The sequence below is a fragment of the Syngnathus floridae genome, chromosome 3 (genome assembly GCF_059516105.1).
Source record: "Syngnathus floridae isolate MCC-2025c chromosome 3, RoL_Sflo_1.0, whole genome shotgun sequence".
Lineage (NCBI taxonomy): Eukaryota > Metazoa > Chordata > Actinopteri > Syngnathiformes > Syngnathidae > Syngnathus > Syngnathus floridae.
Window position 1 is genome coordinate 5,145,228 of NC_142415.1, and position 18,214 is coordinate 5,163,441.

General features: G+C 46.1%; 1 protein-coding gene across 1 annotated transcript in view; it reads left to right on the plus strand.

Moving 5' to 3' along the window:
- The first annotated feature begins 355 nt into the window (after nucleotides 1-355).
- The window catches only part of LOC148400135 (xylosyl- and glucuronyltransferase LARGE2s-like), a 67,981-nt gene continuing 50,122 nt past the window's right edge, over nucleotides 356-18,214 (plus strand). The window contains 3 exon segments of the mRNA XM_088371022.1: nucleotides 356-576; nucleotides 8,144-9,045; nucleotides 10,772-11,061. Of these exon segments, the coding sequence (XP_088227148.1) occupies nucleotides 8,946-9,045; nucleotides 10,772-11,061 (390 nt within the window). The 5' untranslated portion in view covers nucleotides 356-576; nucleotides 8,144-8,945.

The window sequence follows — 18,214 nt, forward strand, 5'->3', positions numbered from 1 at the left end:
ACATTTCTTCTTTTTCCTCCGTGTGAGACTGAACAAGGCTTTGCGAATTCTGTAAAGTAAAAGATTATAGACACCTACAAAAAAAATGCATTTGCTTTCATTTCTCAAGGACGCTGCATACCACAGCTGTAAAATAATCTCACAAAGTACACGTCTTGTGTTGCTGACAATATGCAAGGTGACACCACTCCTTTCTCCCTGTTGTTTCTCTTTTTCCACCAATCTCTTCCCATTTGTCAGAGGAACTGAAAGAGAAACAAGAGGGAGCAGAGGGGGCTGAAATCAGAGTCCTCCCCTTGGAGGTGGAGGCAATTTATAGCGTGTTTGTGCATGAAGTAAAGGAGTGGGAGGAGTGTTGGAGAGGAAAGGATATGAGAGCATGAGGCAGCGATCTAAGTTGAAGAAGTGGGACAAACATCTTCAGAGAACAAACTAAAAGACCCATGGAGTTTATTGTTTGAATCCGAGCCTGTGGATAACTGGAAATGTGCAATAGCAGGAGCAGATCATTCAATTCTGTCTCAGCAGCTCAATTCATGTTGCAGGTATGCCAAGTTTTGGAGAGGAAATATACAGGTAAGGACAAAGGTTACCTCTTGCATTTGCAACCTGGTTGCACTGTCTATGATTTGATTATGATTTTTTTTCCTTACTATTCTGATTGACATAAAAATCCCCTATTTGGACATTACAGTAGTCTTCCGTGTAATGACGATACAGTATTTACCATTCAGGTAAAGTCAGCTTTTAATATGTTCTGCAACTAAACCTCACTGCGGGCAGCATAGCTGAAGAATCATCGCGTGTTGAAAGTGTTGTTGTTGTTTTTTTTACTGTGAATGATAAGAGAAATAGGTTGAGATTGTTGCTGTAGTTCAAGTTGACTGTATTTTATACAATACAATAGACATGAGAGGGCTTGCAGACAGCATAAAAAGTTGGTTTCTCAAAATCTCCATCTCTAGGAAATGGTCATATTTAAACAGGTCTTACAGGTAATTGTACGGATTCTGATGTTTAACAATGCTTTGTGTTTAGAGAAAACAGACAGCTTTGAATGTATAGCTGAAGTACAGACAAAACAGACAGCTTTGAATGTGTAGCTGAACATCTGTTGTACTCTAATCTGTGCAAAGATGAGTCGCCATTTGACCTGATGAACAATCCAAAACTCCTGAGAGCACAAAAAAGCACTAAATCAACGTTTACAAGGTTGCTTTTCAGCAGCAAGGTTTTGGGTTCAAACACCTTTTCACTTGTAAACAGGGTTCTCTTTAAATACCTGTCTGAGAGCAGAATAGACGATCTGTGAACCGCCACTATGTGCAGGGATTAGGGGCGGCCAAGACCCAATACTAATAGTTTGCGATTAATGGTCGCCCGCCCCACTCTCAATTTGTCTACGTGTGATGTCAAATCAATTTGTGCTTGAGTTTTATTCAGCAAAGGACAAGTAGTATGTTAGCTATTGATGAGCTATACGTAAAGGTGGTTTGTTTGGTTGAATAATGTAACAAATGAACCTGTAGCTTGAGTACATGGTTGTGTTAGATTTATGGTTTAGATCAGGAATTGTCAACCGGTGGTCCGCGGCTCTCCAGTGGTCGATGGCGGTATTGCAGGCTTGCTGCAAAAATGGAAATGGAAAATAATTGTAACATTTTCAAAAATAAAATTGATTCATTATTTAGACTTGATTTATTTTCCAGCTAATTTTGTGAATTATTTACCCATCCAAATTATGTCAAATGTAGCTGAGATTCCCAAAATAAACATACAGATGCAAATAAATAGCCTGTATAGGTTTATCCTCCTTCGTTGCAAAATATCGGTTGCATCTTGATTATAATGGCAGTCCCTTGGACAAAACCAGTTGAAAACCCCTGGTGTAAATGCTATATAATCCTCATTTTAAATGCTTTGTCAAGATTTTTTGCCATCCATACATATATATTTACAACCCCCTGTTGAGGTGACATAAATTATTCATGGTTTACCACTATTCCTGGCAGTTTTTGTGTTCAACATTTAGTGTGATTTTGCAACCACAGCTTGACGGTAGGCAAGTGTGTGCATACTAGATAGATAGATAGATAGATAGATAGATAGATAGATAGATAGATAGATAGATAGATAGATAGACAGACAGACAGACAGACAGACAGACAGACAGACAGACAGACAGACAGACAGACAGACAGACAGACAGACCCCTGCGACGAGTTTAAAAGTCTCACAGCATAGGGAAGGAATGAACCCTTCAGCCTCTCCGTGGCACAAGACGGTGTCAGCAGCCTGCAAACTAGTGCAAGATTTAAATACAGTTGTGTTAAAATAAAATCCAATGTGATGAGTTCAGGATTGCAAACAGTACCTGACCAAACCCCGAAAACACCCATGACGTCTACAGCAATACTGATATTGGCCAAAAATACAAACTAAAAAGTAGAGACGAGACACAGCCTTTGTGTCTTCTGTTCAGGTTGTCATAGCCTACAAAAACATTTAAATGATTGGATTACTTTCTACTGTTTTCAGTCTATGGCTTTTCTCCGCGATCTAAAGATAAATCAGCTGAGAATCTTTTGTTTTCTCAGCTACAATTAGAACTCAGGAATATCAGTGTAGCTCTAAAAAAACAAAAGGGAATGGGAAGGATTAAAGTCTCCAACTACATTTCTCGTCCTTTATCTTTAAATCCTTGCTGGATTTATTAGCATTAATCGGTGTCAACTTCTAAACCTAACTCTTGAGTTCCTCATTCTATTAAGTTTTGTTTGCATGTTTCAAAAAGTACACTAACTTTTACTCATGGTTAATCTTTCGATTCACCACTCTTCTTTACACTTTTTGATTCTATTCTACGTATATTGTGGCTAACAATTTATTGTGACTTGTTTTTGACATTAAACTTTGACACCTCTGAAAAAGGTCGACACGCATTTGATTTTATCATAACATTTTTGGGATGTCTGGCATGAGAACAATTTCTCTTTATATCGAACCATTTTTTCGCACATCAAACGATCTGATGTAAAACAGCACAACATAGTAAAAAATAGAGCAAAAAAATTCCAGAACTACAAGAGCTGTAAGGGTTAGTGTGATGAGGGTTAGGGTTAGGGTTAGGGTTAGGGTTAGATGAGTTGGTTTGAGATTAATTCCTTCTCATCTCTTCATTGCCATGAAATGGGATCTCCTTTTAAGATTAAAATACATTCATTTCCTAATTGGGGGGAAGCAAATCATTAAACACCTGTAAGTAAGATTGATTGAAATTGCATCCTTGCTCCCAAAATTTCACAAAATGTTTGGTAGAAAATGTAAAAACCTAAAATTAAAGCTTAAAGTTTTGTTTCTACAATAAAACGAATTTCATTCAAATTGTATAATGTGATGCAGTAAATATGAAGGGTTCATCAGTTTCAGCTGTCCAAATTAGCCCACAATTTAACACTACTGATATTTAAGGATGTGGAATGGAAAATTACTAAATTTTGAGAAGTTTGATTTTATTTCAATTAACACATATAAAATGGTATAAAAAAAGAAAAGAAAAAAATGGTTAGCATGAAGCACAAATGTAATGGTTTGCATAAAGCACAAAGTTGACTAAGTGCTGTGCACTTTGTTGTAAACTTCTCCCTCTTAAGCTTGTATCTCACTGACCGGCTAATGCTTCACAAGTGTTTTTGAGTCGTCACCTTATCGTGGTGGAGGAGTTTGCGTGCCCCTGTGATCCTAGGAGCCATGTTGTCTGGGATTTCATGCCCCTGGTGGGGTCACCCATGGCAAACGGGTCCTAGGTGAGGGGTCAGACAAAGCACGGCTCACAAGCCCCTTATGATGAATAAAATAAATGGATTACATTTTCCCTTGCCCGGGCGCGGGTCACCGGGCCCCCCTCTGGTGCCAGGCCTGGAGGCGGGGCTCGAAGGCGAGCGTCTGGTGGCCGAGCCTTCACCCATGGGGCCCGGCCGGGCACAGCCTGAAAAGGAAACGTGGGTCCCGCTTCCCATGGGCTCACCACCTGTGGGAGGAGCAAAAGGGGTCGGGTGCAGTGTAAGCTGGGCGGTGGCCAAAGGCAGGGACCTTGGCGGTCTGATCCCCAGCTGCAGAAGCTGGCTATTGGGACATGGAATGTCACCTCTCTGGCTGGAAAGGAGCCCGAGCTGGTGTGCGAGGCAGAAAAGTTCCGACTAGACATAGTCGGACTTGCCTCCACGCACAGTTTGGGTTCCGGTACAAGCCCTCTCGAGAGGGGCTGGACTCTCTTCCACTCTGGAGTTGCCCACGGTGAGAGGCGTCGAGCAGGTGTGGGCATACTTATTGCCCCCCGGCTGGGCGCCTGCACATCGTGGGTTTACCCCAGTGAATGAGAGGGTAGCCTCCCTCCGCCTTCGGGTGGGGGGACGGGTCCTGACTGTTGTTTGTGTCTATGCACCAAACGGCAGCTCAGAGTACCCACCCTTCTTGTGGTCCCTGGAGGAAGTGCTGGAGAGCGCTCCTTCTGGGGACTCCATCGTTCTACTGGGTGACTTCAATGCTCACGTGGGTAATGACAGTGAGACCTGGAAGGGCGTGATTGGGAGGAACGGCCACCCCGATCTGAACCCGAGCGGTGTTCTACTATTGGACTTCTGTGGTCTTCATGGATTTTCTATAATGAACACCATGTTCAAACATAAGGGTATCCATGTGTGCACTTGGCACCAGGACACCCTAGGCCGCAGTTCAATGATCGACTTTGTAGTTGCGTCATTGGATTTGCGGCCGCATGTTTTGGACATACAGGCGAAGAGAGGGCCGGAGCTGTCAACTGATCACCACCTGGTGGTGGGTTGGCTCCGATGGTGGGGGAAGATGCCGGTCCGACCTGGCAGACCCAAACGCTCTGTGAGGGTCTGCTGGGAAAGTCTGACAGAATCCCCTATCAGGAAGAGCTTCAAATCCCACCTCCGGCAGAGCTTTTCCCACGTCCCGGGGGAGGCGGGGGACATTGAGTCCGAGTGGACCATGTTCCGCGCCTCCATTGTTGAGGCGGCCGACCGGAGCTGTGGCCGTAAGGTCGTTGCTGCCTGTCGTGGCGGCAATTCCCGAACCCGCTGGTGGACACCGGTGGTAAGGGATGCCGTCAAGCTGAAGAAGGAGTCCTATCGGGCCGTTTTGGCCTGCGGGACTCCGGAGGCAGCTGACAGGTACCGGATGGCCAAGCGGAACACGGCTTCGGTGGTTGCCGAGGCAAAAACCCGGGCGTGGGAGGAGTTTGGTGGAGAATGACTTCTGGACGGCTTCGAGGAAATTCTGGTCCACCATCCGGCGTCTCAGGAGGGGGAAGCAGTGCAACGTCAACTCTGTTTACAGTGGGGATGGCGTGCTATTGACCTCGGCTCGGGACGTCATGAGTCGGTGGGGAGAATACTTCGAAGACCTCCTCAATTCCACCTACACGCATTCCATTGTGGAAGCAGGGCCTGGGGACTCTGAGGAGGACTCTCCAATCTCTGGGGTCGAAGTCACTGAGGTAGTTAAAAAACTCCTCGGTGGCAAGGCCCCGGTGTTGGATGAGATCCGCCTGGAGTTCTTAAGGGCTCTGGATGTTGTGGGGTTGTCATGGCTGACACGCCTCTACAACATTCCGTGGACATCGGGGACAGTACCTCTGGATTGGCAGACTGGGGTGGTGGTTCCCCTCTTTAAGAAGGGGGACCGGAGGTTGTGTTCCAATTACAGGGTAATTGCACTCCTCAGCCTCCCTGGTAAGGTCTATTCAGGGGTGCTGGAGAGGAGGGTCCGTCGGGAGGTCAAACCTCGGATTCAGGAGGAGCAGTGTGGCTTTCGTCCTGTCCGTGGAATAGTGGACCAGTTCTACACCCTCAGCAGGATCCTCGAGGGTGCATGGGAGTTCGCCCAATCAGTCCACGTGTTTTGTTGACTTGGAGAAGGCGTTCGACCGTGTCCCTTGGGAGGTTCTCTGGAGGGTGCTTCGGGAGTATGGGGTGCCGAGCCAACTGATAAGGGCTGTTCGGTCCCTGTATCACCGATGCCAATGTTTGGTCCGCATTTCCGGCAGTAAGTCGGATTCGTTCCCAGTGAGGGTTGGACTCCGCCAAGGCTGCCCTTTGTCACCGATTCTGTTCATAATTTTTATGGACAGAATTTTTAGGCGTAGCCAAGGCGTTGAGGGGGTCCGGTTTGGGGACCTCAGCATTGTGTCTCTGCTTTTTGCAGACGACGTGGTGCTGTTGGCTTAGTCAGGCCGTGATCTCCAGTTCTCACTGGAGCGGTTCACAGCCGAGTGTGAAGCGGTCGGAATGAGGGTCAGCACCTACAAATCCGAGTCCATGGTCCTCGATCGAAAAAGGGTGGAATGCCCTCTCCGGATCGGGGATGAGATCCTACTCCAAGTGGAGGACTTTAAGTATCTTGGGGTCTTGTTCACGAGTGAGGGGAGGATGGAGCGTGCTGGATTCTGTCCACAATTTAGGGAGCGCGTTATCTGCGCCTCACGGCAAAAGCCTTTGCCAATCACCTGTTATCCAATTTACTCACTGCGTGCTCGTTTGATTTCTTCAGATTTAGGAAAATGCAAAGACACTGAAGCAAAAATTAGACTTACACAGATTGGTTGAGTTCAATCACAATTCTTGTTCAAAAAGCTCTGTTTTCAGGAAAGTACAATATGGCGCTGGGCCCTTCAAGAGCGGAAAGTCTCCATTCAGAAAAAGGCAAAGTCCAAGGTTGTTAGGTCAGTTTTATATTCAGTAGCACATTGTGGGCCGGGATTGATGGGCGATGAGTCTTCGGGGTGGGGCAAGTTCGAAGGAGAGTCTGCTTGCATGGGAGTGGTGCTGATTATGGGCGATTCGATGTGGAGGTGGGGGGCTATTGGTGTGTGTGTGTGTGGAGGGGGGCTGTTGTGTTCCATCCCGTCTTTCGGCCTTGGCGATCATCTTTGGCCGAGTTCTCGGGTGGGGGCTGTTGTCTTCCCTCCCGTCTTTCGGCCTTGGCGATCATCTTTGGCCGAGTCTTTGGGTGGCTCCTTCTGGCACCTGCTGGTTTTATCTCCACGTGACCTTCCTGTGAACATTCTTCTCCAATCTTGGACATACACTGTCGTACTGCTGGATACTTTTAATTTTGTCATTTTGTACGAAATCATGTTAGCTTTTGGCTGTGACATCATTAATCTATTGCTGTTCTTTTGATACATCATGTCTTTGCTTATTCTTAGTTTAATCTTGCTTCCAACCGTATCTTTTCTTTGTTAGGCAAACTATTTCCCTCTGTGCAGAGCGTTCAGTAGTAATCAAAAACTGGCGTCTAGCATTAGTCAAAACATAAGATACAATCAAGTACTGAACGGTCAAGACGACTCTGGTCGTGTCCATGATTCAGAGAAAAAACATCAGGCATGCATTACACAGTTCCTTAAGGGTCATTAAGCTATTTAGGCAATATATCAAAAGTCATTTGTTATTTCAAAGTGCTCAGAAATATATCAGATCATAAAGTTATAAAAACCTTTCTCATCACCACTTATCAAAAATGTCTAGTTATGTCTTCTTTATTGATATGGTGTGTAGGTATAATTATATGCTTAAAATGTTTCTTTTATTTATTTAATTGTCTACTTATGTACTTTATTCAATGAGGTTTGAGCATATCAAGTGCTCAGAAATATATCAGATCATAAAGTTATAAAAACCTTTCTCATCACCACTTATCAAAAATGTCTAGTTATGTCTTCTTTATTGATATGGTGTGTAGGTATAATTATATGCTTAAAATGTTTCTTTTATTTATTTAATTGTCTACTTATGTACTTTATTCAATGAGGTTTGAGCATATCTGTTTTTGTAGCTAGGCAGGATTTTTTGTTTTTTGACCCCATTTCCTGCAAGCGCAAGATCGAAAGGCGGATCGGTGCAGCGTCGGCAGTAATGCGGACTCTGTACCGGTCCGTCGCGGTAAAGAGAGAGCTGAGCCAAAAGGCAAAGTTTTCAATTTACCGGTCAATTTACGCTCCGACCCTCACCTATGGTCACGAGCTATGGGTCGTGACCGAAAGAATGAGATCCCGGATACAAGTGAGTTTTACAATGAGTACAATACAATTGATACAATGAGTTTTTTTCCGCAGGATGTCCGGGCTCTCCCTTAGAGATAGGGTGAGAAGCTCGGTCATCCGGGAGAGACTCGGAGTAGAGTCGCTACTCCTCCACGTTGAGAGGAGCCAGATGAGGTAGCTGGGGCGTCTCATCAGGATGCCTTCAGGTCACCTCCCTGGGGAGGTGTTCCGGGCATGTCTCACTGGTAGGAGACCCCGGGGACGACCCAGGACGCGCTGGAGAAACTATGTCTCTCAGCTGGCCTGGGAACGCCTTGGGATCCCCCGGGATGAGCTGGATGAAGTGGCTGGGGAGAGGGAAGTCTGGGAGTCCCTCCTGAAGCTGCTGCCCCCGCGACCCGACCATGGATAAGCGAAAGACGATGGATGGATGGATGGATGGATGGATGGATGGATGGATGGATGGATGGATGGATGGATGGATGGATGTTTGTGCACGCTATGATTGTTATTTTGTTGCAAAACATTGCAGTTTTAATGGTTGCAATCATGTTTTTTCTTGATACCAAGTAAGTGTTAAAAAAAATTAGAATAGAAAACTTTTCTTGTTGCCACCGCCCCAAAAATGCTCTTCTATGCTTTTTTTCTATGACCTTAATAGGCTGGGTCTGAAGCTGGGTATGGCCTGACACAGCGGCATTAATGTTAGACACAATGTCATGTGTTGTCATTGAGTGTAAAATATTTTAAAATGATGTTTCTTAGTCTCCTTCCCAGATGAAAAGATGCACCTTACCTGAGTTACCATAAACGCTCTTCTCCTCCACCCATTACCCTTGACCTCTCACCCATATCTCTAAGTCACCATCCCATCATGACCTTGCTTTGCCGTGGACGCCTGAAGATTTTAGTCGCATCTTTAACGACCATTGTGCTCCTTACTGGACTCTACCTGCTATCTGAGAACCTGGAGAGTGAGTACAAATTTTCTCTGAAAAGCCGTATGTGCAAAACGTTTCCGGGTATTGATTATTGGAGACTAACGTAATTGTGGTTTGGATTACAAATCAGAGGACTGAAACATATGAGAACAAAAAACATCCCTTTGTATTCAGCTCAATTTCTTTACAGCTGCTCAATTTTCACCACCTTTGGAACCTATTCAGTTGAGTATGAGTTTCCATTCTAATATCACTGGCAGTGGGAACATAGTCCTTTGCTTTTTTGTGTAGCTTGATCTACGTATACATATTTTCACAAAATAGTGGTTTGTCGTCCTCACAACCTTAGATGCAGTTGTTTGGCTCACCTTTCTCTTGACTAAGTACAGTAATTATAGTCATGTCAAGTCTCAATGATCGTCACACTCACATCTGGGTGTGGTGAAATTTGTCCTCTGCATTTAACCCACTCGCGTGTGATTTTGATCCATCCCCTGGGGGAGAGGGGAGCAGTGAGCAGCAGCGGTGCCGCGCTCGGGAATCATTTGGTGATCTAACCCCGCAATTCCAACCCTTAATGCTGAGTGCCAAGCAGGGAGGCAATGGGTCCCATTTTTATAGTCTTTGGTATGACCCAGCCAGGGTTTGAACCCACAACCTTCCAGTCTCAGGGCGGACACTCTACCACCCTGCAATGCAGATCAATGCAGAACACACACAACGATAAGGTGCTGTGGCACACCAATAGAACAGCATGTTGACGCGCCTGGCAGCATCGGCGCCGGGGATTTGACCCCAATCCTTAGCACTGTAACACTGCCACGCAGATTAAAAAGACTTCAAATTGGGTGCAATGCATCTACGTATGAAATTAGATGTGGGATCTAGAAGGAGAAATGGTCATGGGCTAATTTCCGAATCAAAAGTGCTAAATACTTTGGTGGCATTGTAGGCTACATTAAAAAGTATTGAGGAACTTGAAGAAGCCTGAAATACACCTCGATGGTGTCTTTGAACAGCTGGAGTTCACAGACAAGCCTGAACTCCCTGAGATCCTCATATGGCTTTGTAACCCATTTCCTAATTCCTGCTGCCACTCATCTCTTCCTCCTTCTATCAGTAAAGCCAGTGATTTTCATTGCAAAGACGACAAATCTATATTGTGGACCTGCTACTTGTTTCAGGTTAAAGTGGGAAAAGTTAAGGGAGTGAAATTCCTGTTCATTTATTAACCAGCAACAAGTATGGCAAGCAAAACAAGTGCAGTGTGAAAGTTCCTTAAGACACTTTATGAGGAAAAACTGTCAAAAGTCTAAATGGATGGATGGATGGATGGATGGATGGATGGATGGATGGATGGATGGATGGATGGATGGATGGATGGATGGACAGACGGACGGACGAATGGATGGACGGCTGGACAGACAGACGAATGGCTAATCATTGACTAAAGCAAACAGAGAAAGACACACCAAAGATGTTCTGCTCCTTCAGACACTTTGCCTTAAAATGCTCTTGGCTGTTTGGTAGTTTACTGTACCCCATTAAATGTCCATATAGTTAGTGGTCAATATGTAATGTTTAATAGTAATGTTTTGCACACTAAGTACACTCTTTGTTGACCACTGAGACAACTGAGAGAACTCCTGTACTTTGTTTGGACACATTTATGTCTGTGCCGTAAAAACCAAGTGCAGTGTGTCAGCGCCTTTAAGTTGTTAACAAAAGAAAGTCCTGATTTTATTTTGCCTTTCCAAAGATCGTCGATCCCTTTTCCTTCTTCCTTGTTTGGTGGACACACCAGCATCTCAGTTCTTGGAACGAGCCATCCTCGAGTCACGGGTTCGAAAGGTGGAAGAACAGAACAGGCAGATTAGACTACAATTTAGCCAGTCACAGAACACTGCTACCCAGTTAGGTGAGAGGAACTATGGCAACCAGCCATGGGGTGCCTCAGCTGACAATGGACCAGAGGACGGGTACAACACAGTGGAAGAGAAGAACAACCACACCGAGTGTCCAAGAATTCCTGCTGTCCAGAAGTGTGAGGTAAATAAACATAATTTACTTTCCCCCAGCATAAATGGTTTAAGTATCCTGTTTCATTTATCAATTTAGATTTAGACTCTTAATCCTTTGGGATTACTCCCTCAGGAAATTCTGGACTCCTTCAGGAAATTATTGCTTTTGTTCAGGTACATTATTTTAAATGTAATGGTTTCATTACTTTGGTATTAACAATATGGACGTCTTGCACACAGCAGCTTGTAGAGAGGGTGTTTGGTCCACGTAGCAAATTGGCAGCGGGGCCTCAAGCCTGTGAAAATTAGCTAGCAAAAACTAGGGAATCATCTGTCTCCGAGTATGCTCTTTTAGTTAATTTAGCAGAATAAAGCACATCACAGACATGACTCAAATAAAGTGATTTCAAATCGCAAATTGCTTGTTTAGCTTTATGAAACACTAAAAGATAAAAACGTGGTAGTCAGTAATGATTACTTGTTTAAAACAAGACGAGGAGAAAAAAATTGTGGAATCACTCAAATCTTTCAATTGGATTGAGTGTTAACAGACCATATGTGTCTTTAAGGAATGTTCTTGATCTTCAAAAATGATTTCACCAGCCCCAAACATCTTTTCAACTGACACAATAAGAAAAGTGTTAAAAATCTCCTGTTTTTCGTCTTGACGCTGTGATGTTTGCCTTGATTTAGACGTATGCTTGCCTTTAACAACCTTCCCTTGTTTGTAGTTGGTCAAGATTTTATACAAAGCTGACTGTGAACAACTAATATCTTTTGCAACCTAACGCAATGATTTACTGTACCTCCGTTAAGAAGTTTGATAAGAATTTCTTCCTTTGTTTTAATTGACATCTCTTCTGTTGAAGCCATCGTTCATGTCAGTCCACTTGGTGCAATAGTTCCCCAAGATGTGTGTAGTTCAAGCATTATAAAGAATTAAAAGAAGCCAAGTAGCATTGACTTAAGTCAAGGAAACCGCAAGGTATTCCCAGAATACAACTCTCCCCATCAGGGGATCGAACCCCGGTCTTCTGCATTACAGGCGGAGATACTGTCCACTATACTAACGAGGAGTGCGCCTTTGTTGGAAGGCCTTGTGTCAGTGCCCAGTGGAAGTGGCAGCTACCCAGCAGGTAAAGGTACACAATGACACTGTCATACCAAGGAGTTCTCCAGGGTAGTTATCACATTCGCCTAACACGCGAAAGTGAAAACAGCCCGGCGTCAGTCCGTGATGCCATTTTTTGCAAGATGGCTCTCCAGTTGCAGACAGGGCAGTTTCCATGGTGTAGTGCAGGGGTGTCAAACGTATTTTTTTCTCGGGCCGCATTGTAGTCACAGCTTCTTTTGGAGGGCCATTATGACTGTCAACCCAAATAAATGTATGAGCACCTCATATTATATACAGGATAAGCTACAAAACAAACTGACAAATAACTCGTTTTCAAATCAGACGAGTAAAAACTGGTCAAATATTTTAAAAAATGATATTATTAAAAGTGAAGACAACTTGTAATTCTAATAATGACACACAATTTTTCTTCGCGGGCCACATGAAATGATGTGGTGGGCCGTATTTGGCCCGTGGGCCTTGAGTTTGACACCTGTGGTGTAGTGGTTATCACGTTCGCCTCACACGTGTAAGGTCCCCGGATCGAAACCGGGTGAAAGCAAGCCAGATGTGCTTTTTTGTCAGCCCATTTGAAAATGTTCTCCAGCGCCAGTCAGTGATGCTACTTTTTGGAAGACGGAGTCAAGATGTAGCGTTGGGTTACAAGTTTGATTTTGTAGCAAAATTGTGCAACGTGCATTCAAGATTGATTGAAGATTGGGATGGAAAGAATCGCTATACATTTGATGTATTAAAATCAATTTGTAACAAAAAAAGGTCTAACCAAAGTGTGTTTTATTTCATCAATACCGTTGGCCTCACATGGAGTGAATAATGTGTCTTTAAAAAAAGCAGGTGGTGTGGTATTAAATTAGCACTTTGTGATTTCTCTGAAATGTAAAGTGCGATATAACTACTACTACTACTGTCAGGTAAATTTTCTGACTGAATATCTGTATTAAAGAAAATGATCAGCAGACAAAACAAGTGAGGCAGAATATTGAGTTTTTTCTCGCGAGGAATGCATTCAGATTTACAGCAATCTGACTACACTGAAAATCTGTTTGCACTCTTCGCTCTTTTAATTTGGAATGCCCTATCCACAATGTGAGACTAGCCCCTAATAGATGGGGAGAAGGCGTGGGCTTTGTCTCATTAGAGAAGAAACGAGATTCTATGTGAACCAAGAAGTCACAGACAAGATGTCATGAGAAACAAAACGAATGCAAGGACAAAATGCTATGTGAAACAAGAAGTCACAGACAAGATGCCATGAGAAAAGAATGCAAGGACAAAATGCCATGTGCAGACATCAACAAAATAGTTTGAGCTATCAACAACTTTCTTGGATTCTCAGAGGTGTAGAAGGTCAGGACGTTCCAGACAGCATCGTTTGGCTTGTTTTTCACAATCCATCTGGTGGACGTCTGCAAGGCGAAACAGCAAGCATTCTGTGCAATAATCTTATTAATAAGTACTCATTAGAGAATGCATGATAACATATATATACAATTTATCTAACAATTCCCCCCTGTTTTATCATAAGTTCCCGGAGACCAACTCATCACCCATATGGTCACTTCAAAAGATTTTCAGCGAAGAGATCACATTTTGCAAGAACTAACTTACACCCGGGAGAAAATTGAGTCTTAATTGTCAAAGCCAGGGTCGGGAAATAAATCGGACAGGTTTACCACAATAGATTTGCTGACCGGGTCGTCACTAGAGAAAAAAAACCCGTCGATCGAAAGGTCATCCGTTTGGAGCAACGGAAAAGTCTCAACTGGTGGAGAGATAGCAGTTGTAATTAGCCTGTTAATTAGGGATCGGAGACAAGGAATGCAACAACATCCACACAAGGTCAAAATGGCAGAGAAAACGGCAATGGAGACCAGGGCAGAGGAAACCAGGGTGCGGTACTTTCCGAACACGTTCAACCAGTCGGTCCAAACCTCTGTGTTCACCCCACTGTGTTCCTTCATCTTCCCGTTCAAGGTCCGCAGGCCCTCAAGGGCCCGGGACAGGCTTCCGCCGGCTGCAGGATTATTTGGAATAAATGTGCAACATTGCTCACCGAACATGGCGCAGACACCACCCTCTTTTGAGAGTAGCATGTCAAGGGCCGTTCGATTCTGGAAAGCCATGAGGGAAGTAGTGGCCAGTTGGGAGTGGACCGCCTTGAAACCCGCCTCGGTCCAGTTTCCAAGCCTTTGCACGTTGTAATGGATGTAGTTAATCCTGTCAACATTTTTGTTAAGAGTACACCATCAATACAGGGCGGATTCAAAACCAGCTGCTATCTGATTTACCAGCTTATACTCATCCGGTACTCCTCTAGGAACACCAATGGCGTCTATGTAAGTTGGCTTAGCTGCGCCCTGTCATTCGGCGTTTCGCTTCGTTCTCGGCCAGAATTCGGGCACTACGGACTTAGCAAAAGATGTTAGATCATAAGAGGACATTGGTATCAAATGAACAGGAAACAATAGTCAAAGTCAAAGTCAAAGTCAGCTTTATTGTCGATTTCTCCACATGCCAAAGACACACAAAGAAACCGTAATTTCGTTCCCCCCTATCCCACGGTGACAAGACATGGCTCACAACAGACAAACAAGTAAACAAGTATAACAAAAGCGTGCTGAATAAATACTGAATAAATAACACAACAATAAATAAATAAATAAGAGGAGCAGAAAAAAAAGGAGCAAGTGCGCGTACAGCAGACATTCCCGAAAATAGCGCAACAGTGCCGCACGCTACGCAGAAGGGGGTAGCGAGTTCAGGGCCCTAACAGCCTGGAGAAAGAAGCTGTTGGCGAGTCTGGTGGTGCGGGAGCGCAGGCTCCTGTACCTCTTCCCAGAGGGCAGAAGGTCAAACAAAGAGTGAGCCGGGTGACTCACATCTCTGGCAATCGAGGTTGCCTTGCGGGCGAGATGGGAGGCGTAAATGTCCTTCAGGGAGGGGATCGAAGCACCAATAATCTTACCAGCCGTATTCACTATGCGCTGCAGGGCCTTCAAGTTCTGTTCAGTGCAGTTACCACCCCAGACAGCGATGCAACCGGTAAGGACGCTCTCAATGGTGCCACGGTAGAATGTAGACAGGACTGCCTGAGGAGCACATGCACGCCTGAGCTTCCGCAGGAAGTACAGGCGGCGCTGAGCTTTCTTTGCCAGTGACGAGGTGTTTGCGGACCAGGAGAGGTCCTCACTGATGTGCACCCCCAGGAACTTAGTGCAGCTCACCCTCTCCACCACAGCACCGTCGATGATCAGCGGCAGGTGTGTTGTGTGACCCTTCCGGAAGTCAAGAATGATTTCCTTGGTCTTATTGACGTTCAGCAGGAGGTTGTTGTCCCTGCACCACGTGGTCAGAAGGTCAACTTCCGACCTGTACTGAGTCGTGTCGCCCTTCGTGATGAGACCCACCAGAGTCGTGTCGTCAGCAAACTTCACTATGCGGTTGTCGCTGTAGGTCGCAGTGCAGTCATGCGTCAGCAGGGTGAAGAGCAATGGACTGAGCACGCAGCCCTGCTCAGCGTGATGCTGGCGGAGATTTTGTCGCCAACACGCACCACCTGAGGCCTCTGACAGAGGAAGTCCAGTAGCCAGTTGCAGAGGGAGGTACTGAGGCCAGCTCGTCGAGTTTGCAGATGAGTCGCTGCGGCACAATGGTGTTGAAAGCAGAGCTGAAGTCCACAAACAGCAACCTCACATATGAGTCCTTTCTCTCGGGGAGGGTGAGGGCCGAGTGGAGGGCAGAGCAGATGGCATCCTCAGAGGACCGCTTGGCACGATACGCAAACTGGAAAGGGTCAATGGTGGGGGGGAGAACGGACTTGATGTGCTCCATGACCAGCCGCTCAAAGCACTTCATGATGATGGGCGTCAGTGCCACAGGGCGGTAGTCATTGAAGCAGGACGGTGCAGGTTTCTTCGGCACAGGAACGATGGTGGCAGCCTTGAAACACGAGGGGACGATGGCCTGCTGCAGGGAAACGTTAAAGATGTCCGTGAAGACACCCGACAGCTCCCCAGCGCAGTCCTTCAGCGCTCGACCCGGGATGTTGTCAGGGCCTGCCGCCTTACGGGTGTCAATAGCGGCAAGCGCCCTCCTCACACCGTCGGCAGAGAGGCGCAGGGGCTGCTCGTGTGGGGGGGGAGTGGTCTTCAGCGGGCAAGTGCTGTTCTGGGCGTCGAAGCGAGCAAAGAAGCGGTTCAGATCGTTCAGCAGACGGACGTCGCCATCACAGCTCCTCGGTGCGGGCTTGTAGTCCGTGATGGTCTGAATGCCCCGCCAAAGGCTACGTGCGTCCTTGCTGTCCTTGAAGTGGGTGGAGACCTTGCACGAGAACGCCTTCTTCGCTTCTTTGATGCCTCGGGACAGGTCGGCCCTCGCTGTCCTCAAGCCAGCCTCATCCCCCGCTCTGAAAGCCTTGTCCCTGGCCCTCAACAGTCTGAGCACAGCCCCCGTCAGCCACGGCTTCCAGTTTGCGCGAGTGACGACGGATTTCGAGCAAGTCACATCATCGATGCACTTCGTGATGTAAGAGGTAACAGAGTCAGTATACTCCTCTATGTCCGTCCAATCGTTGTAGGTGGCTGCCTGCTTAAACAAGTCCCAGTCAGTGGTGTCGAAGCAGTCACGAAGTGCATCGGAGGCACCCTCAGGCCACACTCAAACCTGCCTCCGAACCGGACAGCCTGGTACAATTCACCAAGCGCCGCGTTCCTGTCTCCTTCGATGTTGGAAGGCGGGATGTATACCGCGACTAGCAGAATCGCGGTAAATTCCCTCGGCAGATAAAAAGGACGGCACTTAATGATTACAAACTCCACAAGGGGCGAGCAGTGCTTACATACCACCACAGAGTCCCGGCACCCTTCTTCTCGGATGTAGACGCATATTCCACCTCCTCGCGACTTTCCCCCTCGTACAATGGCACGGTCCGCCCGATAGCACGCTAGCCGCTCCAGATGCACGGCAGAGTCCGGAATGTTGTCACTCAACCAGGTCTCGTGAACACGAGCACACAGCAGTTCCGCACCGTCCGGTTCGTAGACCTCAGCAGGCGAACGTAATCCATTTGTTGTCCAGCGATCGAACATTCGCCAGAAGAATGGAGGGCACTGCCGGTCGCGCTGGGTTGGCCGCCAGCCTGGCCCGGACGCCTCCGCGCTTGCCCCTCTTCTGCCTCCTCGCACACCGTTTCCGACGGCTCCCAACCGGGGGAGGAATAGCGGGTGAGGTCGGCGACGTTTCAGGACGTAGCAGTCCGAGCGCCTTTAATGTCGACGCTTCAAAGTCCAGAACGCCGCAAAACCCACTTCTGCCGATGTCAAGCAGAACCTGCCTGCTGTACTTGTAGCACGGACGAAACGAACACACAAGACTGTGGGACGAACACACATTAGACGAACAAATCACCGTACTGACGGGACAGAGAGTGGCCGCTGCGTGTGCACGCGCCGCCATCTTGAAAATTCTCTACTAATTTTAGGGTTACCAAGGCGCAAATTCCAAAGCTGTTTAAAGGCAACCTATCATAAAGTTTGTTACTATTACACCAAAACCAAATATCACTACGAGCAATAGGCAAAAAAGGGGCAGTGACATTAATCATGGACCCACACCATGGAGTAGCTAGGGCGCCGATCTTCTCACCGGTACCAGGTAATCTAATGCATGTGAAATCACCCTTAGCTACATCGGAAGAAAAAAGGGGTTTACGTTTTGTCATAGAGGCAACAGGGTAAACCTTATCCCATTTAAAACAATCATGAGTGGGTGAAATGGATGAGTTTAACAATAAAACAACAGCACACCTAGGAACTATATTTGCAGGTATGATTTTAAAAAGAGGTTTTGGACCCATACATGCAATGCAACTGGTGTTAGCCATCTTTGCGGCTTGCTCAACCATAAGAAGCCAGTTGTTGGTTTGACCGCTTATTCCCGTGGAGGCTAAAAAATAGCTGTCTACATCAGTGAGGAGCACACTTGTGATTTTTGCTCCTGCTGACAGGGTGTAATTATTTATAACGGGATGGTCCGCGATCGACATTGT